Source organism: Coenobita brevimanus, chromosome 72 (assembly GCF_032717465.1).
Source record: "Coenobita brevimanus isolate Jiangsu-jjx chromosome 72, ASM3271746v2, whole genome shotgun sequence".
NCBI classification, from domain to species: Eukaryota; Metazoa; Arthropoda; class Malacostraca; order Decapoda; family Coenobitidae; genus Coenobita; species Coenobita brevimanus.
This window is the reverse complement of record NC_137025.1, coordinates 3,056,168-3,078,071: the sequence shown is the minus strand read 5'-3', so window position 1 is coordinate 3,078,071 and position 21,904 is coordinate 3,056,168. Positions and strand designations below refer to the sequence as shown.

Below are 21,904 nucleotides of genomic sequence, written 5' to 3'. Positions count from 1 at the left end.
TCTTGAGCTGAAACCTGTAGGCCACATTGCATTCTGACCTAAGCACTCCACCAATTGCACCACCCGGTGTCATCACAGTAAAAGACATATTTTAATCTTGCTACACATAATTTCACTTAGCTTAGGGGAGACTTCTGAAATTGGGGAGGGTATATACAGCATTTGGTCTCCTGTATACTGAATGAAATCATCTGGAGGTAGCAAAAATAAATGACAAAAAAAAGTCTTCATGGTGAAGAGATTTAAAAAGTTGAATATAAAAAATACTTTAAAATCAGTGGAAAAGTATTTTCAACAAACATATGATCCATATTATATCTAGAGAACTTAAAAAATATATAAATAAAATAAAAAAATACTGACAAAGTACATGAACATCATCATCATCATCATTTGGACTTACTTTCCCACACTAGGGCAGGGTGAGGAGTAGCAATGTCCAAACAGCCCACATTTGCCCACTCCAATGGGCCACGCTTCCATTCACTCACCATTCAAACCCCCGGAATCCTGGCTCTATTTGATATGCCAAAAACATTCACCACGTTCTGTAGCATCACATAAACTTGTCCTGTAGAGTACACCAACAAATACAAAATAAAACGCTTCAAAATATGAGAATTCTTAGTCTAATGCCTAACTAAAAACATAAACACTATACACAAGTTTAAGTGGATTCAGTAGTGGACACCCAGCATAATGGTGACCACATATAACATTCAGCATAATGATGGCAGCGTATTACCTTTGTCTGCTGTGCATAATTACACTGGCGTTTATGCAGCAGCCATGCTGTTAGTTTGACATGGCCATCATTTCACTGCATCCTTCAGCTGATATGTATCAAATCATAATATCTCATTTTATACACCTGAAGGAACTTAGATACTGTATTAGTGTGAATTAATTTTAGTACCATCAAAAAGTTTTAATACTGTACTGTACTAAATATGTAAAGACCACAGCAAAATTTAAATAAAGTCAAAATCCTGTCTGTGCCACTAGTTGTCTGCTGGACTGGTACCAGTATAATGGTCACAGAAAAGTTAACATCCGACACGTAAAACAATACACAAAATCAGCGTAAACAAAACTACGACTAAGTTGGGAGTAATGCAGCTGACCCCGGAATGGTGTAGATTTTGGTTGACGTGTTTGTAGACATTTTTCGGGGAGCTGAAGGAGTCATGGCAGTCTAAAGCATATGGGCCAGTGCATGATGCGTACCCCATCACATGTGCTACGTGGGTCTGCTCATGGACACGATGGAACAGGTGTGCCATGGGACCTGGGGGAGGTGATTCATGTTATATGGGACTCATACAGATAAAATGAAAGTTTGTTAGAGTAAGAAACTGTTGATAAAAAACAGAAGTGTCATATTACTCCATTAATGGTGTAGGGGCCTGAGCAAATCTGCATACAGTACTTTGAATTATACTGCCAGTTTCTTGTAAATAAAAAGAGTTGCCATACCTTGAGCAAAAATAGCCACATCTTCACCCCCATGAGTCTCTGAACCTTCTTCAGTTGGAACAGCAGCTAGTGGCTCAAAGTCCTTGTTTGCTGTGTCTACCCAGGTCAGGTTCCGTCGTACCACCTGCATAACAATGATGATTTTGTGTGTGTGTGTGTGTGTGTTTTTTTTCGGTTAATGAGGATTGAAGGTTTAATACAAGGGCATCAGGCTCAATATGAAATTAAGGAGATATGGTTTTATATGTAAGGGTCCTTAGACCAGAACAGGGAGTTAGCATTAATTGGACGATTTCACTGAATCAGTGTGGGTAGTAAAAGTTAGATTCTGTAAAACAATATGATGAACGGAGAAATGGATAAACAGAATGACCAAAGCTATAGGTCTTAAGCTGAGGGCAGGATACATGATTGATCAGTCAAAATGATTTTGGATTATGGTAAAGAAAAAAAAAAATACAGTAGTTCAAGTCCTTGAAGACTTATGTTTGTTCCAAGGTTCAATTACTGTTGTAATTAATAGACTGCAAGTGAGCGATTTGGTCTAAATACTGAGGATACAAGTAACAAAATGGCTGTACAGTAATTCCTCGATTATCAGACATATTAGGGGCAAAGGCATGTCTGGATAAGGACAAAATCCGGATACGGAGCAATATCCTCTACTGTACCCATACCCTACTTATACCCACCTGTATGTACAGTACCCCTCCTAATTTTGGCAGTGTTCTCCAGTCTTTCAGCTGTATTTAGACATCAAAACACACATAGGAATATCCAGTGTAATGCTAGACACTAAGAAAACAATACATAAACAACAAAAATCCACAAATATCCTACTCACAATGTACAGTACCCCTCCTAATTGTGGCAGTCTTCTTCAGTTTTTCAACTATGTAGACATCAAAACACATATGAGAATCCATCCATCCATCATCCAATCCTACATTGCCCCATGAGGAGCGTAGGAGCCCGGGGCTAGGCAGTTGGTCCCGACATTTAAGATATAATCCTAGACACAAAAAAAGCAGTGCATAAACAACAAAAGTCCACAAAAAAATAAATGAAGATAATGGTTCCAATAAGTATTTTTGACCCTCTCAGGAACTGAAGTCTTCAAACAGGTTCTGGGTCAATAACAGTGATGGCTGCTTCCGCTCCACAAAGAAAAAAACATTTCCACTGCCAAATATGCCCCTGACAATTGATTATATTGGTATAAATTTATACCATCATCATCATTGGTGTTTATATTATAAGATAAGCTAATAAAAACACGTAAAACTAATGAGTAAACGTACAAAATTGCAGTGAGAATAAACTTGTTCAAGAGTAAAAAATACCGTCAAATAACTTCCCAACATCCTAGTGCAAAATTTTACCCAAACCTTGCAAGAGCTAAGCATATATCTAGATGCAGAATTTCATGAGCTTTCTCATGATGTTTTCGTAATTTCAGTATGACTAATATTATTTGAATAAATTGCAAAAAACTAAAAAACTCCTGGTGGCAATGCAGGAATTGTAGGCAACGAACAGGTGAGGGAGGGCTGAGGGACAGGGAGGGAGACAAGCCAGGCAGTGGTGAGCATGGGAGGGGATGGAGGAGGGGGGAGAAGAGAGGGATGCCAGGGGACTTTAATCATTCAGGTAGGGGCCGGACGGGTGTTTTCAATCAGCTTACGGATTGCGGTCTGTGTTACTTGTGTGCTGCCTGTAGACTGTAAGGGATTGGCCAGCTGGTGGACTTTGACCATTCGGTGAGCAGCCAGACATGCGTTTTCAGTCTGCTTCTGGGTTTCAGTCTGTATAACTTGCTCATGACCAGTAGCATCAGAGTGAACTGGGCTCCCAGGGGACATTGACCATGTGGTGAGGAACCAGATGGGCATTTTCAGTCAGCTTGTGGGTTGCGGTCTGCATTACTCACATGCAGCAAATACCATCGGAGTGAGCTGGGCTGCCGGGGAATGTTGACTATTCAGTGAGGAGCCAGATGGGCGTTTTCAGTCAGCTTGTAGGTTGCGGTCTGTATTACTTGCTTGTGGCCAGTAGCATCGGAGTAAACCGGGCTGCTGGAGGACTTTGACCATTTGGTAGGGATCCAGACAGCCATTTTAGCTCAGCTTGTGGGTTACAGTCCATTACCCATGCGTGAACAGACAGGCAGGCAAGCCACCCAACTGATTTTTAAAACTTGTCGGTCGCCCGGCTGCCAATGTTGGAACTTTTATGTTCAGATATGGACAAATAAATTCAGATACGGAAATAATAGAGGCAAGGCCTAACATCCATATATAGAGCATGTCTGGATACAGAGCATCTGGATAATCAAATGATTACTGTATTGCATTTTTTAAAAGTTAGCAATGTACACATAAAATGTTAATTCTTAAAGGGTTATAGAATTCTTATTTCACCCCCAAGTATTTTTCCAGGCTTAAAACAGTGGTAATGGTATAGTAATGATCAACTCCTGTTACCCCTTTGGGTTCCTAGGAGTACCTAGGGCATGCGATGTTTTGGAATTAAATCCATGACTTATAGTGTAAATATATAAATGCAGAAATATGGCGCACCACTCACCTCCTTCCCATTCCAGGTGTAGTTGAAACCATGGCCATTTGTAAACATGAGTGTGGTGTATGGCAGGTTGTCCGTCACGTCTTTATTTGTCACCAATCCTGAAAGAGTTATTATATTAGTGTCCTTGAAGTTTTTACCTGTGCACCATTTAAACCTTTGGCTGTATATTTAATTTTCTTAACATTTCTTGAATAGCATCAATTACCCACTGACACCAAAAATCGTGTAGCAGCCATAAATTAAACTAGCGTATTGCAGTCAAGAATATTATTTTGTATGTGAGAGTTATTTTGCAGCTGTTTGGTTAAAATCATGTTTTCTCACACACACACACACACACACACACACACACACACACACACACACACACACACACAAACACACACAAACACACACAGATGTTTGCATAAGCTAAATGCTGGTACATTAAAAAAAAAAAAAAATAATAATAATAATAATAATTATAATACCTGTAATAAAATAAAAGGTTACATTAGTCTGGAAATTTTTAAAGGGGAATTGACCAGCCCATGCCCCTCTCTGAGAACAGTACTTGCCTGAAAAATTCCAGTTGCCTTTTAGCAATTTAAATCCATTCACACAGCACGTGGTTTTCACCCTGAGGAGCCCTTTTGACCACTCGACCATCAGGCATTTGGATTAGTAGAGAGTATGAAAACTGAGACAGACATAAGCCAAAGTTGAATTGTACTTGGATGTAATTATAGCTAGATGTGGATATATCTAGACTTCCCATAACCACCTCTGTTTTTTTTCTTCATGGTGGCACCTGTGGTTTAGTGGGTAATTAAGGTACGCCAACAGGATTGAGCTTGTGCAGGTATTTACAGTATCAAAGAGTGGTTGGGGTTTATCCCTCATATAATGCTACTCAGGGATGAGCGAGGCTGGTCACTTATCTTTAATATCAGGACCAACTTGCCTAGCCCTGGGTTCCAACACTCCTCATGGGGCAAGACAGGAACAGATCATCATGATGATGATGAAGATAAATATTTCATAGTTTCAGAATCATCAGTCTTCATAATCACCATCACATGAGAAGAGGAATATTTGCATTATACTTGGAGTACTGTATATTAAGCAAGAGAATTTTAGATACCTGTGGGAAAATCAAGCATTCCGTGACTTCTGTTTAATCCTCCTATATTAACCCCTTTCTCATCCTGCATCTTGATTTTATCTCCATTTGTGACTCCTCTCATTCACACTCCAATCTCTCTCATTCCTTGTGACTCCTTCCTTGGCCTGATTAACAGGAACTAATAATGGTTTAACTTAAGTGAAGGAATATGAGCAAATATGAAAACTAAGTGACCCAGTGCTTCAGGATATTAAAAACATAACAGAAAAATCCAGTCATTCGAATGATTGCAATTATGACTTAGTATTGTAGCTGTGGGACTGGCCCATTTCTATCAGGTAGCAACTCTGTAGCTATAGTATACTTACCATAGATGTCATTCCCTCTCTTTGGGTATCCATTGATGGTCATGACATGGGAGTGGTCAGCAGTCACCACCACTAGGGTCTCAGATGTGTCAATCATTGCCAAGGCTGCTCTCACTGCCCATTCCATGGCTAATAGATCCTCCAGAGCACGTCTTGGCTGGCTACCGTGCAGCCCATGGTCTATCCTACCACCTTCCACCTGCCAGTGATAGATTGGAACTGTGAATGTGCAGCATCTATCTATTGCCAGACACCATAATCCTGTAAGGGGTGGCCATTTGAGTTATTTGTTTTATGGGGAGGGGCACTAACCCTCCACCAACCCACTTGCTGACACGGAGGGAGCACGTATGGTTTGGTTATATGGTTACCACTCAGCATTGTAAATGGTTTCTTGGCTTACAGGAAATCATACCTGCATATAGAGAGAGAGAGAGAGAGAGAGAGATTTAAGAGCTTACAACCAGCCTAGTACAGTACGGAGTAGTTAGTTGACAGATTTTGTGGAGCTCCTGGAACACATCTCATTTTCTTAAATTTTTAAAGGGGAAAAATGCTTCAATATATGAAAAATTGATATACAGAAGATTTTAAAGGTACCTAACCCTTTCGTTTATCAGGGACTCTCTGTATATACAGTAATCACTCCAATATCCAACGTAATAGAGCCATAGGTAGGTCCGGATATTGGGCCCCAGCTTATGGACTTGTACTTATGGACCCTAACTCAGAGAAACACCTATACAACTCCCTCTGGACATGCATAGCACCTATTTAAGACCCAAATCACACCAATAAGGCACATAAATGACTGAAATAAATGCAAAAGAAACATAAAATGAGGGTTTAGAAGTAGGTTCATACAATAATAAACATTCTGGTGACTGGCTCCTGGACTGGTACTTACGGACCCTAACCTAGCCTAACTCAGAAAAACACCTTCCTACTGCACATGCATAGCTCCTAACACCCTATTCACACCAATAAAAGACATTAAAGAGTGAAATGAGGTAAGTATAGTACGGAAAAAAGTACAGTATGAAACATTCTTATGTCCGGATAGTGGGGATGTTCGGATATTGGGTGTCCGGATATTAGAGTGATTACTTATATATATATATATATATATAGATAGATAGATAGATAGATATATACTGTAGATATATATATATATATATATATATATATATATATATATATATATATATATATCCATCCATCCATCATCCAATCCTACATTGCCCCATGAGGAGCGTAGGAGCCCGAGCCTAGGCAGTTGGTCCCGACATTTAAGATGAGAGTGATCAGCCTCAATCATCCCTGAGTGGCATTACATGAGCAATCAACCCCAACCATCCCTTGGATATAAACCTTCACCGGCTCAATCCGATTGGAGCGCAATAATTACCCACTAAGCCACCAGGCGCCAAAATTTGGTTATATGGTTACCACCCAGCGTAGTAAATGGTTTCCTGGTGCTCAGGAAACCATTTGGCTTGTCACTCAGTGCAGAGTCACCCACAGGCTGAAGGAAGTGGAAAGAATGAAGGAAAGAAAGACAGAAGAGGGAGTGTAAAGTCACCCATAGGCAGAAGGACAAGGAAAGAATGAAGGATAGAAAGACAGAAGAGAATGGAAGGAAAGAAGGATATATATATATATATATATATATATATATATATATATATATATATATGGAAATTTCTTTGAGAATAGGAAGTTATTCTGGAAAGAGGTGCAGAAATGTAGAAGTGACAGTGGAAAGAAATGTGAAAGTTTGAAGGATATAAGTGGTGAATTATTAGCCCAAGGGGATGAAGTAACAACCAGATGGAAAGAATATTTTGAAAGTCTGATGAATGGGAGTGAAGAGGGCAAAGCGATTGCAAACTTGATTACGTTTGGGTGTTTACAGAGAAGGAATGCAGTGCCAGGAAATGTGACACTCGCAGAAGTGAAGAGCGCTGTGAAGCAGCTGAAAAAGAGAAAGCAGCTGGGGTTGCTGAGGTGTATGCAGAGATGATTAAGTGTAGTGGAGAGAGCGGAATGAAGTCCGTGTTGGAGATATGTAAGAAGGCACGGATGAGTGAAACTGCCAGCAGAGTGGAAGAAGGCTGTGATAGTACCCCTGTACAAAAATAAAGATGAGTGAAGTGAGTGCAAAAATTATCATTGCATAAGTCTGTTGAGTGAATTATTATTGAGAAAGTAAGAGAGATGTCAGAGGGCATAGTGAGTGAGTCTGCAGCCACAACAGTAACAACATGTCCACAGTAAATGACAGAAAAAATGCATACTGAACTCCCATTACTGTCAATAAAATTGTTTTGACTCCACCAGGCATTACAGTATAACAACAGATACACAATACAAACCAGAAGAAAGAATCCATCATCATCTCTCATGAGTCGTTTGAGTGCCACAGTCACCATCTCCTCCAGTGACGGAGTGCCATCCAAACTGGTGTCACGGTCAAGCTCAAAGTGCAATTGTAGGTCAGCAAACAGACCTGAGGGAAGGCAGTCATTCGAGGCATGGAGGTGAAAATATTCATATAAAGTGCATGAGATGATAATCATATACTGTACAACCTACCATGCACTGTAGTGACTAACTATATCAGTATCTAACACTAATAAGAGCCATTTTACATTTTTAAGGAATCATAAAATTACATCATTTTACTAACAGAGTTAAAAGGTGGGCAATTGTTGTCCTGTTAAAACATTTACCGAGAAATGAGGAAAAACACTGCTACTCATGTAGTTCCTGTGGCCAAATAGTGGCTAAATTGTGGGTTGAGGCTGAAAATACACTCACTGTTGTATTATACTGTATGTGTGTGGTAACCCAACTCCCAACACTTGCTTTGCAAATAACCTCACACTTCCTGTGACAAAGGAAAGAGGAAAAGCATATCTGGGCCCTCCTTTCTCTTCCAGTTCATGTCTCTAGGGAAGCCAAACAATGCTGCTGAAGAGCATTTCATCTCACACATGTTAGAATTATAATATTAATTTAAAATTTTCTTTTCACTTTAACTGGAAAAGTGAGGATAATAAAACCAGACATATAGGAAATTAAACAAAGACATAACCTCCACAAGAGTAATAAGGTAAGCAGTAATGGATGATGAATTACATCTGGTAGAAAGAAAGGCACAGCACCACAAAATCTTGTCAGCTTACCCATGATATAGTCTGTCTTGTGTGGGTCAATCTGTCGCAACTCTTGTGTGTTGGTGACATAGCTGTGTGTGTTGCCCTGGGCCTCCTTGCTGTGCTCCCAGTCCCTCACCAGATTCCTCTCATCTGTTCTCACACATTCCTTCTCTGCATCATCATCCTGGGGGACCCCCATCTCTTGCCGCCCACCACCCATAACAACCTGCAGAGTAAAATAGTAATGAGTGATAACAGCTGAATCCATATTATCTTCTTTGGAGTATAAGGACCCAAGAATTGAATACTGTGGTACAGAAGATTTAAGGGTAGGAAACCAAACTACATCCATGGTAGCACTTTATATAACAGACAGCCAGTCCCTTCATACCCTTTTTAATATATTGGCATTTGAGGCTGGGCTGTTGTAATCCACTACTTTTAACTCTTTCACTGCAATAACATTATAAAGTTTATATTGCTGTTACTGCTTAGGACAACCCCCTGATTATGAATGAGTTAATGATTGTAATATACAACCTCTCCAGTTTGAAATCTCTAGTGCAGAACAGTACAGTGAATTTAATTGTTGGAAGATGGCCAGAATGAAAATAAAATGTACACCTGCTGGCAGATGGGTTTAAAAGTAGATGAACAGCCTAATTCCATAAGTCTATCTGTCTATCTGTTGCCAGGTAGGTGGGGGCGCTCACCATCCACTCGCTCGATGTAGTGCTGCTCTCGGATGTCTGCCCTTTCCTCTCCATCCTTCTTTTCTTCCAATCTCTTCTGTCTTTCTTTCCTTCATTCTTTCCTTGTCCTTCTGCCTACGGGTGACTTTACACTCCCTCTTCTGTCTTTCTTTCCTTCATTCTTTCCACTTCCTTCAGCCTGTGGGTGACTTTACACTGAGTGACATGCCAAATGGTTTCCTGTGCACCAGGAAACCATTTACTATGCTGGGAGGTAACCATATAACCAGATTTTGGCGCCTGGTGGTTTAGTGGGTAATTATTGCGCTCCAATCGGATTGAGCTGGTGAAGGTTCATATCCAAGGGGTGGTTGGGGTTGATTGCTTATGTAATGCCACTCAGGGATGAGTGAGGCTGGTCACTCTCATCCTAAATGTCAGGACCAACTGCCTAGCCCTGGGCTCCTATGCTCCTCATGGGGCAATGTAGGATTGGGTGATGGATGGATGGCCAGACGCCTCAATCCCGTTCGGGGTGGCCACAAACAAATCGCCTCCACGTCACCCTGTCCCTCACCATTTCACTGCTTTGCTCCCAACTCACACCCCCCTCTCTCATATACCTCTCCACCCCATCCCTCCATCTCATCCTCGACCTCCCCCTCCCTCTACCCCCCTCCACCTCACTCACATACACTCTCTTCGTCAGTCTTTCACCCTCCATCCTCTCCACATGGCCAAACCTCCTCAGTGTATTCCTCCTAACGCTTCCTATCACATCCACATCCACACCACAATGTTCCTTTATATTCTCATTTGTCAGCCTTTCTTTCCATGTGACTCCACAGGCTCCTCTTAAATAACTAATTTCCATTGCTCTCACTCTTGACTTGTGTCATATTTCCGTAAGTGCTGCTGTTAAATGACTGAATAACCTTCAGTCACTACTTTGAGATTAAAGTAATAGACACAGCAAGGCTGGCATTCCAACTGAATAATTCTAACTACTAAATCACTTGGGAGAATGATAGTGATTTTTTTTTTTACAAGAACTTTACCACCTATCAAAACCTGTTTAGACCCAAGTGATGAAACAGATTAACTCCCTCAGTCTAATGGCATCTTTTACATTTTGTTATAAATACTATACGTACCGCACAAATTTATTTGGCATAGGAGAGTCCTGTAAGACTAAAGAGGCTCAAGATGTGAAGAAGAGTTAATTACTGTATGCCAAATTTTAATTAGATCACATTGTGGGAGTCAACACCTGTATTTTGATTCCAGTAATTTTCTTGAATGATGCCGTACCAACATCATTCTCACCTCCATATTCCTGGCCGGCTCATCCTCAACCAACTGGCGTGCAATGTCCTTACACTTGACGGCATCTCCACCGGCCTTCATGATCTTGGTGTCACACTGCCAAAACCGACTGGCGCTCTTGGCATACAGGGCACCCACTGTGGCGTGGGTTACCTGGGTTGTTGTTACAAAGCCTGCCAATATGGGACAAAATACTTTTTACACATTCAGCCACAGGAGGTAATTTTTATTACAGGCAGCCCTCCACATCAGCGGTCAACTTTCGCAGGTCTCGCAGATTCGTGGATTGCCCCTCTTTGGAGGCAAGGCTGAATTTAATGGTATGGTTGTAAGAAGCTGGGGTAAATATGTAGCTGATGACTTGCCCACACGTGAGTGTGGGCAGGTCATCAGCTATTTGTGATATTTTATGCAGCTTTAAGGTCCCAGGTATGGCTTATTAGGTACAGTCTGTGCACACTTGCTCTAGGGGGTGATTTGCGGCTGGAGAGGTATTTACGGAAAGGTGCACCAAACATTCGCAGAAGATCCACATTCGTGGGGGTCTGTGGAGGGCCGTCTGTATTTTCTTTTCCTACACTTTCATTTTTATTTTTATTTTTTTTATACCTCCAGATGATTTTAATGACAGTGAAGGAGTTCATGAAGGCTAGACAGCATATAATTATTCCAGGATGACATGGATTACCTGGGTCATCATCACCAAGTCATATCCAGCCACAGGATATCATTTTTATTTTGTTCTTGGTGCATTTATATTAATTTTCTTCAACTTAGGAAAGATCTTTTGCACTGAAGGGGTTAATGGAGGCTATATATCTTACTCCCCACCAAAATGGGAGGAAGCATAGTAACACATTCAGCCAGAGAACGTCTTCACTAACATTATCATCATCATTTCTTTCCCACCTACGGATTGGCCGAGGCATGGTCCAGAAAATGGAAAGAGAAGGCTTGAAAGAGGGAGAACTGTCAGTCGCACATTCAGTGACATGGACCAAACACTCATTCACCAATCCTCCATATTCTCTAACATGACCTATCCTGACCCAGCCAAAATTAACTAAGTCTAACCATTCCTATTCCTCACTCATTCATGTGTCATATTTCCTGTATTCTCTTTCCTTCCCCATCAACTACATCTCAGTCCAAGCCAACCCAACCCAGCTTAACCCAACTCAGCCTGTATGTTCCTGTTCCTCACCCATCCTCCATATCCCTAACCCAACCCATCCCAGCCTAATCCAACCATTTCTGTTCTTACGCCATCTTCTTCATCCCTTAACCCAACCAACCCTACCCAACCCAACCCACCCTAACCCCATTCCTCACCCGTGGCTTTCCCTGCATCCTGTGCCCACTTGAGGATAGTGTTAACTTGGTTCTCTGACTTGAGTGAGGCCAAACAGTCGCCGGGCGATACGTTGCCATTGACCCCGAGGGTGTGGTGGTTGGCCTTCACCCCCGACAGGAAAGCTGAACCTGTGGCAGCACTATCAGGCACCTGCATGTCGATGCTGTACGTCTGAAAGGAAAGGATCTCATGTACAGTAATCCCTTTATGTCACGAACGCCCATGTCCTGGACACACCAAGTCCCGGACATTGTGGGCTCAGGTCCTTGAACACCAAAAAAAAAAAAAAAAAAAAAAAAAAAAAAAAAAAAAAAGGCCGATATGCGTTCATCCCTACTTTAAATTTGCTGCGCGGTGATGAATAGCTGTGTTTTCGCGCGTAGTAGAGTGCCCCTGCATTCCTCCCCTCCTCCGTGAAACCACGCTCATCGCCATGCTGCCCCACATGTTCGTTTTTGTGAATAAACTGCAGTACCTCGCCACTAGACCACATGGGAATTTACAGTGTTGTGCAGTGTTAAGAAATTAGAATTCAGAGTGCAAAGGATTAAGTGCAGAGAGCAACATTGGCGTGTTGCAACTGGCGTGGCACAAGTAAGAACAGAATGTGCAGTGTTTCACAGTGCAAAGGATTAAGTGCAGCACAAAACTGGATTGCTGTACGTGCTTCAAGAGCACTTTCACCACTGTCAGAGCCTTAGAGGAGGCGGGTTAATCTTCGTGACGTGTTGTAAGTACACTACAAAATATTTTCCCTTCTCACTTCTAATTCCTCATTCTCTGGTTCCTTTTCATTTATTTCATGCTTTCTGTCCCTTATTTGTGTGAATAGGGTCTTAAATAGGTGCTGTGCATGTCCGGTAGGGAGTTATTTAGGTGGTTTTCAAAGTTAGGCTGGGTTAGGGTTCATAAGTACCTGTCCAGGGGGCATTTTCCCAAGTCCCGGACATGCCTTTGGCTCTGTTACGTCGGATCATGAGGGATTACTGTAAAATGTTTTATATAGTACTGCTTGACGACGTTGTGGATCTGAAAGAAAAGGATCACATGGAAAATCGTATACAGTACCCTGTTTATCTAGGAAATCATGTAACTTAAAATAGTGTTAGCTGCTTGTTTAGGTTGTGTCCGAAAAAGGGAAGTCACATATTCAGGCAATATATCTAAATGGAAATGGTCACATGTAAGATACAGTATTATACAGTACACTGTTTATTGTGGTTGTGTCTGAAAAGGACTGCTGGTAGCATATTACACCGTCTGTTAATGTAAATATGTCCTGCAACATACATTTTATTTGCTTAATTTCAGTGAAAAACGAAAATGGAAGTTCTCTCTCTCTCTCTCTCTCTCTCTCTCTCTCTCTCTCTCTCTCTCTCTCTCTCTCTCTCTCTCTCTCTCGCTTTGTGTGTGTGTGCGTGTGTGTGTGTGTGTGTGTGTACTGTCCAGAAAGGAACTCAGGCATTAGCATACTTCGTAAAGAATATGAAACTACACAATGCCGAACCGACCATTTATAGGAAATACATATGATTTCCGTAACGTCTTCAGTCTCGGGACATTTTTCTTGCCACCTTCAAACGATTATCTTTACCTTAAGTAGAGAAATTAGGTTGTGGAGGGGTCAATGGGGACTTCGTAAACCTGCTGACAAGAATGTGGCCATAGTATAACTTTAAATTGTCCTGGGTTTCCATTCTTTCACGGCTATTTCACGTAGCTCAGTAGAAGAAGACCATCATGACTCTGCATCCTTTCCATAGCGCTTCAAGTGACTACGTTCATATTCTAGTATCACTTTACTGTTACAGCACAACATTCAAGGTGGAGAGGTGGCAATTTTAAGACAAGTTAGAGTAAAAAGAGTACCGGTATGGCCTAGATCTTGTATGAAAAAAAAAAAAAATAATAAATAAATACAGCCACACATTACCTCGTCTTGGTAATTTATGTGGCTGCATTTATATACAGCAACATATTACCAAGACGAGGTATCTAAAATTTAATGAGACGAGAGAGCAATTAAGATACGAGACAGCACGATCAAGCATAAGGAGAATTCGGTTATTTAAAATGTAATATGCGGTGAGATGGCGCAGAAACCCTGTAGATGTCAGTGTCTACTATTTTCAAGTGTAGCACCTTCGTATGAACATCACAGCGCTCCTTCACTTCTTCATTTGTGTCTCCACGGGACGCCACATGCTCCTCTCAAATATCTCATTTCCATTGCTCTCACCTTATACAGAACTCCTTATTTCCTTCATTTGTCTGCCTGTTGCATCTTCATGGAAAGCCACATGCTTCTCTCAGATATCTCATTTCTGTTGCTCTCATTCTATAGCCCTCCTTCACTTCCCTCATTTCTCTCTCTCTTCACGTAATTCTACATACTCCTTTCAGATAATTCATTTCCTTTGCTCACACTCTACAGCCGCCCTTCATTTCCCTCATTTGTATGTCTCTGTCCCTCCACATAACTGTACATGTTCATTTCACACATCACACTTCCATTCCTCTCACTTTTTATCTGCGTTCTTCCAACAAGGACACAGGTGGAGAATGAGAGACTAATTAGGAGAGTGTAGGTGACTGAGATGGAGGTGAAGGGGAGGGGGAGATCGAAAATGAGGTGGAGGGATGGGGTGGAGAGGTATGTAAGAGGGTTATGTGAGTTGGAGAGAGGACAGCCAAATGACAGAGAACGAAGAGATAAGGAGGCGATTCGTTTGTGGCCACTCCTTACGGGATTAAGGCGTGATACAATTATGTGCCACCAATTGAAGGGATCCCCAGCACCGCAGTAAGACACAGAGTTATTTTTCGATGTCCTACGTTACCTTGGCGAGGGCGATGTTAGGGAAGCGATCCCAGACGAGGTAGCCCTCCTCCCCACTGCGTCCCTCCTTCTGCCCCTTCAGGATGCGACCCGCTGTGTTGGCCGTCACACCCATACCTGTACACAGACACGGTTGAGCTTAAACGTACATGGGTACACACACACACACACACACACACACACACACACACACACACACACTAGGGGCTCTTCGCCCAAAAAGGGCCTTAAAAACCACACACACACACACAGCCAACAAACAAACGAGGATCCGCCCAAAAGGAGCCATAAAAACCTTTTATGTTCATATTGAATCATATGGCATTTATAAAGATTCTCAGTTTAAGAATCTTTGAAAGTGACTCGTCCCTAGTAATAATCTCGGGGAGAGAGGGGGGGGGGCGGTCCTAGGAGTGCACATGCTTTGTAGGTTGTAGGGTTCCTGCAAATGGATAATTTCAAATCAAACCCTCAGAAAGTCAGTAATTCAGTGACACCGGCGCTTCTAGACCAGCCCCTGGTAGACTTTGGCAATAAAAAACGACACAGAAAACAGAGAAGAAGGAAAACAAAGAAGTAAGGCAATGAAAGAGGAAACAGAAACCAGAAAAGAAAGAAACCAAAGAATGAAGGCGAAAAAGAGAAACAAAGCAAAGAGAAATAACCTAGAGAAGACAAAAGAGAAACAGAAACCAGCGAAGACAGAAAAGAACGAAGTGAGACGAGGAAAAAAAAAAAAAAAACTACCGTCTCCGAGGAAGAGGATGACGTTCTTGGCCTTCTTGGTGTTGACGGGTCTGGATAGGGCCTCGTGGAGCTCCCTCTGCCCGTGTTCCAGCCAGTAGCTCGTTCCTGGGGAGGAGGGTAAGACACGAAATTATCTTCATTATCATCCCGCCTCCTTTTCACCACCTACAGGAATATATATATATATATATATATATATATATATATATATATATATATATATATATATATATATATATATATATATATATATAAATCCATTGGAGCCCAATGTCCTCAGTATAGGACAGAACTGGAAATTTTCAAATTTTGATGAATTAGGGAACCCCCGGGTAGGGACCTATGAGCTTCGCGACTATGAGCCGATAGGCGGAGGGCAATACGCTTAGTACCCTCCCAGCCCAGTGCCTTGCTCAGGAACCCTGAGATCCAATGGGATATATATATATATATATATATATATATATATATATATATATATATATATATATATATATATATATATATTACGGGCTGCATAACGCTACATATGTTACGGGTACACTACGATATATAACTCTCTCTCTCTCTCTCTGTTTCCTGAAGATGTCTGTCACTAAGAGCAATTGTGACCACCACAAATACCGTCACCACCACCACACCACCACAACCATTACCATGTCACACCACCACCACGCCATCATCACCACCATAGCTCCACAACCACCATCACCACCAAAATCACCATCACCACCACAACCACCTCCATAACCACCCCACCATACAACCCTACCTTTCTCCTGTGGGTTTGGTGCAGGGAAGACAGCGCCTGTAACGCAAGACCCCATCAGCATCACCCACGCCCACGCCCACGCCCACGAAGATCTGCAGCCCATCATCATCATCATCATCATCACGTCCTAGCATGGGGGGAGAGAGAGGAAGTGGGTGAGGCGAGTAAAGTTTTGTTATGTGTTCGGAGCAGAGGTTAATTTAGGTGATTATGTGGGTCTCTCTCTCTCTCTCTCTCTCTCTCTCTCTCTCTCTCTCTCTCTCTCTCGACATCCTCGGGCGGAAGGGGTTGTCGCCACACCTCAACAAGATGGCAGTTAAATCCCTTGTTAGCTTTTTTATATACCTAAATGCGTCCAGAGCTGTTAAAGGGTTAATTTAAGTGTGTCCAGAGCCGTGAGAGGGTTAATCTAAGATGGCTTTTAACTCTTCTGAATATCTCCTACGGGAGCGAGAAGGAGAGACTGACTGGGAGAGTGTGAGTGGGGTGGAGAGGGAACGGGAGGCGAGAGGGATGAGGCGGAGAGGTATACGAGGTTTGTTCAGAGAGTATCGAACCTTAGGCTTTAAAAATATCAATAGCTAACCTGTTGAGCTAGGACACAAATACCCTGCAAAGTATACCCCTTCTGACTCAACACACGTAGCCCAGCTTTCTTTCCACTGTCTGAAACATTTTTCAAAGTAGGTTTTCGGTATTTCCTGCAGGTGCTTCGTCGCATTCGTCATGGACTCGTCCCTCGTCTCAAATCGGGAACCCTTCAGCGGAGTTTTGAGCTTGGGGAATAACCAAAAGTCACACGGAGTATGTCTAGTGAGTAGGGAGCCTGTCTGACCTGCGGGATGTTATGCTTGGCCAAAAATTCATGGATCAGTTGAGAAGAATGGACAGGGGCGTTGTCACTGGGCAGTTTCCAACTTGCCTCTTTCCAAAGGTCTGGTCTGTTCCGCCGAACTACGTCACGAAGACGACGGATAACGTTGAGGTCGTAATGTTTGTTGACAGTCTGACCTGGTGCGGATTCGTGATGCACAACACCACGGTAGTGGGGGGGGGGGAATTTTTTTTTTTTTCCGAGGTAACCTTTCATGCTTGCACTGGGACGACTGTACTTTGGTTTCTGGGTCGTTCCCGTACACCAAAGTCTCATCTCCAGTGATAACAGTCTTGAGAAAGTCTGGGTCACGATTTGCACACTCCAACATGTCTTGAGCAACGTTCATCTAAGGGAAGAGATCATGACGAATGCGACGAAGCGCCTGCAGGATACCGAAAACCGACTTTGAAAAATGTTTCAGGCAGTGGAAAGTTCGCTGGCCTACATGTGTCAAGTCAGATGGGGCCTACTTTGAGGGGGATATGTGTCCTAGCTCAGCAGGTCAGCTATTTTTATTTATTTATTTATTTTCCTAAGCCTAAGGTTGGATCCTTTCAGAACAGACCTCGTATTAGAAGGGGGTGTGAGCTGGAGAGACGGCAGCCAGATAAAGGACAGGGTGATGTAGAAGCTATTCGTTTGTGGCCACTCCTTAGCGGGATTATAGCATCTGAAGATAGATAAATAGATAGGTAGATAGATGGACAGATAGATAGATATACATTGGCAGATAGACAAAAACAGATAGATAGATAGATAGATAAAGCAGACAAAATAAATAGATGAACAAATTAACATGACAATAGTCGCGTGACGCTGTGCTGCATAAAATGACTGAGAGGGTCGTTTGGTCACACCTGCATGGCAACAGGCTGCCCTTCCCCCGCCCCTCCTGCCATCAGTGAGGGGGATGCAACTGGCAGCCTGGTGGGGGAGCGAGGGGTGAGACATAGCCTGGGTGAGGGTGAGGGAGGGGTGAAGAGGAGGGGGTAGGTGGGGAAGAGGGTGAGGGAAGGGAGGAAAGGGTGACGATGAGGAGGGGTTGGAGGAAGGTTGAAGGATTAGGGTGAAGGGGAGGGGGTAGGCAGGGGTAAGGAGGCTCCCTAACACCTTTTCCTTTGCGATTTATTTTTGGATATGGCTGGTGAATAGCCTTTTGTGCTTTTGCAGATGTTGGAAGGATTTATAAAACACAGAATAGGACAGTAGTAAGTGTAGACATCAAACTAGATCGCTTAGGAAAAGGTGTTAGGGAGCCAGCAGAGGAAGGTGAGAAGCAGAAGAGGTAGACGACGAACTTTTGCTTCCATCTGTACACGAAACCGGAAAATAAAAGAAAAATAACGTAAAAAATAAAAGTTTTGTCCATGAAGGCAAACTTGGAGAGGAAATGGGTTCTCAGACGAAACACTGTTAGTTAAGAATGTTGGAAGGCTGAGGGGGTGTCCGTGTGTGTGTGTGTGTGTGTGTGTGTGTGTGTGTGTGTGTGTGTGTGTGGTGTAAATATATGCTGCGACTGCTGTGTGTATGAGTGAGACCATTACTCTGTCATACAATCATCCTTGACAGGGTATAAGAACAATTTGATAACACCTGATAGAACATACTACCCCACCTTTTAAATGTCTCCATGCCTAGCTCGAGCCCATGTCTGGAAATCTGGTAGACACGCGATACCGGCCCGACCACCAAAATAAATAAATAAATAAATAAATACATAAATAAATAATAAGAGACAAAAACAGCATTCCCTTTTCCATGTCATGTCTCTCAAAATAAACGAATTTTTCTTGGTTGTCAGGTTACAACAACATGAAACCAAACACGTATAATAGTGTGGATGAATTTATTAGGAGCAGGTGTGAAGGGCTGGACTATTACGGCTACGACTACGACTGTCACTGCTACTACTACTACTACTACTACTAATAATAATAATAATAATAATAATAGTACAACCAATATGACAATAATAATAATAATAATGATGATAGACGGGCTCATAATACAATAATAATAATAATAATAATAACAATAATAATAATAATAATAATAATAACCTCCCCACACACTTCCAACACCTTATACTCATATCTCACAGCTTTTCCTCGTCGTATCATCTCACCCATATCCTGATCATTCACATACACACACACACACACACACACACACACACACACACACACACACACACACACACACACACACACACACACAGAGGGAGAGAGAGAGAGAAGAAATGAACGTAAGAACATAAGAAGAGAGGATAACTGCAGTAGGCCGGTTGGCCCATGCTAGGCAGCTCCTAGAAGAGTAACTGAACTACTAGAATGAGATAAGGATAGCAAAGAAGGCTCTCCCCCGCCCTCCAAACCCTCCATCCGAAACAGGCAGGAAAAAGTCAGAAGGAACACCACGCAGTATAGAAAAACTGGCGTGGACATTTTATGGGAAAGTGTGAAAGGAGAAAAAGAGACTATCATAGTGTAACCTGAAAAGGAAAAATAATGAATTAGTATTGGTTATATATTTTTTTCATACCTAATTCTTATTCGTCATATGCTTATCTAGCCTATGCTTGAAACTCTCAATGGAAGAGGCAGCAACTACATCACTAAGTAGCTTACTCCATTCATCCACTAATTTATTGCCAAACCAGATTCTACCTATTTCCATGTTAAAACGGAATCTGTCTAGTTTGAAACCATTACTTCTAGTTCTATCCTGTATGCTTACTTTAAGTAGCTGGCTAATATCTCCCTTATTTATTCCCTTCATCCACTTAAACACCTCAATTAAGTCCCCCTTTACACCTTTCTAGTGAGCGCAGATTTAGTCTTTTTAGTCTGTCTTCATATGAAAGGTTGCGAACATCATTTATTATTTTTGCCATTCTTCTCTGTACATTTTCCATGGAATTTATATCCACTTTACAGTACGGACACCAAAATTTTGCACGGCGTAGTGTGAATGTGGTCTTACTAATGCTAGATAAAGTTGCAATATTACTTTACATTTCCTATTCTCACTCATCGCTAAATAAATCCTAGGACCCTATTTGCTTTATTTCTCGCATTAATACACTGTTGTCATGGTTTGAGGTCGTTACTAACCATACAGTAACTCCTAGATCTCTTCCGCATTCCGATTTACTAATTTCTTTTTTGTTTTAGTATCACCAGTGGTCTTGCCTACGTTAAGTACTTTGCATTTTTCAAAGTTAAATTCCATTTGCCAATTTTTAGACCATTTGGGCAATATATCGAGGTACTTTTGTAAGTTAAGGCTATCGTCAGTCGAGTTAATCATACGCCCTATTTTTGTCATCGGCAAATTTGCTACTACTGCTAGTGATTCCTAAGTCTAGATTATATATATATATATATATATATATATATATATATATATATATATATATATATATATATATATATACACGTAATGTTATGGTAAGTACCAGAAACATATAGGCATAGTTAGGCTAATAGAAAGTGATGAAAGGGGCAGAATATGGGAGAATCTTTAATCTTTTACTGTGTCCACATACCTTGGAGAGCCTTGAGGTAAGGGGTTTTGATGCTAGGGCTTGGAGAGTAGTCCCAACCACGTGGAACTAACTCCTTCAGTAGGGCCTTATCTTACACAAGCAAGGTGAATGCATGTGTGCGTGTCTTGGTGAGTCAGAGCTTGGACTCAACCCATCTCATGTGTGCAGTAATGAGATTTTGGTATGAAAACTGTGCTATAATGGCCAGAGTATAGATTTTGATTTGGTCGTGATAACAAGTCTGTTTTAATCAAAGGATTACTGTATTTGGATAGTGTGTCATGGGGAGACTTATATGTTGTCATGAAAATCTTTAATTAAATGTATACAAATGGAAGATTGTTTGTACTGTATACTGTATGGATAAATCTTTGTAATAAAAGTTGTATGTATGATGTACATAAGCATACAAAGAAAAAAAATAGCCTCCTCTTCGTGTGGTAGTAGAGTTAACTTTTAGTCAGTGACAAGTCATTAACGCGCTAAGCATGTGCTGACACTCCTGTGGCACTCACCATGGACAAGTGTGGCAGAGAATGCATTTGAAAAGACTGAGCCGGCCCATAATATATGATTGTAGATTTATTTTACCTTGATCAGATCTGTCTATAGATTTATTTTACCTTGATCAGATCTGTCTATAGATTTATTTTACCTTGATCAGATCTGCCTATCCACCCATCTCACCCTATATTGCCCCATATCCACCCATCTCTATAGATTTATTTTACCATGATCACCCATCTCTATAGATTTATTTTGCCCCATATCCAATCTCACCCTATATTGCCCCATATCCACCCATCTCACCCTATATTGCCCCATATCCACCCATCTCACCCTATATTGCCCCATATCCACCCATCTCACCCTATATTGCCCCATATCCACCCATCTCACCCTATATTGCACCATATCCACCCATCTCACCCTATATTGCCCCATATCCACCCATCTCACCCTATATTGCACCATCAGGTATGTAGGGGCCTGGGCTAGGCTGCTCATTTCATACACAAAAAGTGCAATTTACCAGTTGCTTGCCTCACAGCAG

At 41.7% G+C, this 21,904-nt stretch overlaps 1 protein-coding gene across 1 annotated transcript; it reads right to left on the bottom strand.

The window, feature by feature from the left end:
• Nucleotides 1–688: 688 nt before the first annotated feature.
• Nucleotides 689–16,501, bottom strand: LOC145407169 (alkaline phosphatase-like). The gene is made up of 11 exons (XM_080278194.1): nt 16,427–16,501; nt 15,655–15,759; nt 14,909–15,024; nt 12,047–12,239; nt 10,715–10,887; nt 8,724–8,922; nt 7,911–8,044; nt 5,536–5,734; nt 4,063–4,160; nt 1,477–1,600; nt 689–1,288 (listed from the first exon to the last, which is right to left on the bottom strand). Exons 1-11 carry the CDS (start codon nt 16,485–16,487, stop codon nt 1,047–1,049), a joined length of 1,644 nt encoding a protein of 547 aa, XP_080134320.1. The 5' UTR covers nt 16,488–16,501; the 3' UTR covers nt 689–1,046.
• Nucleotides 16,502–21,904: the final 5,403 nt, after the last annotated feature.

Coding starts and splice junctions, on each gene's coding strand:
- LOC145407169 (XM_080278194.1), bottom strand. CDS start 16,487: ATGCTGATGGGGTCTTGCGTTACAGGCGCTGTCTTCCCTGCACCAAAC. Junction 4,161..5,535: donor GAGAGGGAATGACATCTATG/GTAAGTATACTA, acceptor TAACTCTTTCAG/GATTGGTGACAAATAAAGAC. Junction 1,289..1,476: donor TGTGGCTATTTTTGCTCAAG/GTATGGCAACTC, acceptor CACCTCCCCCAG/GTCCCATGGCACACCTGTTC.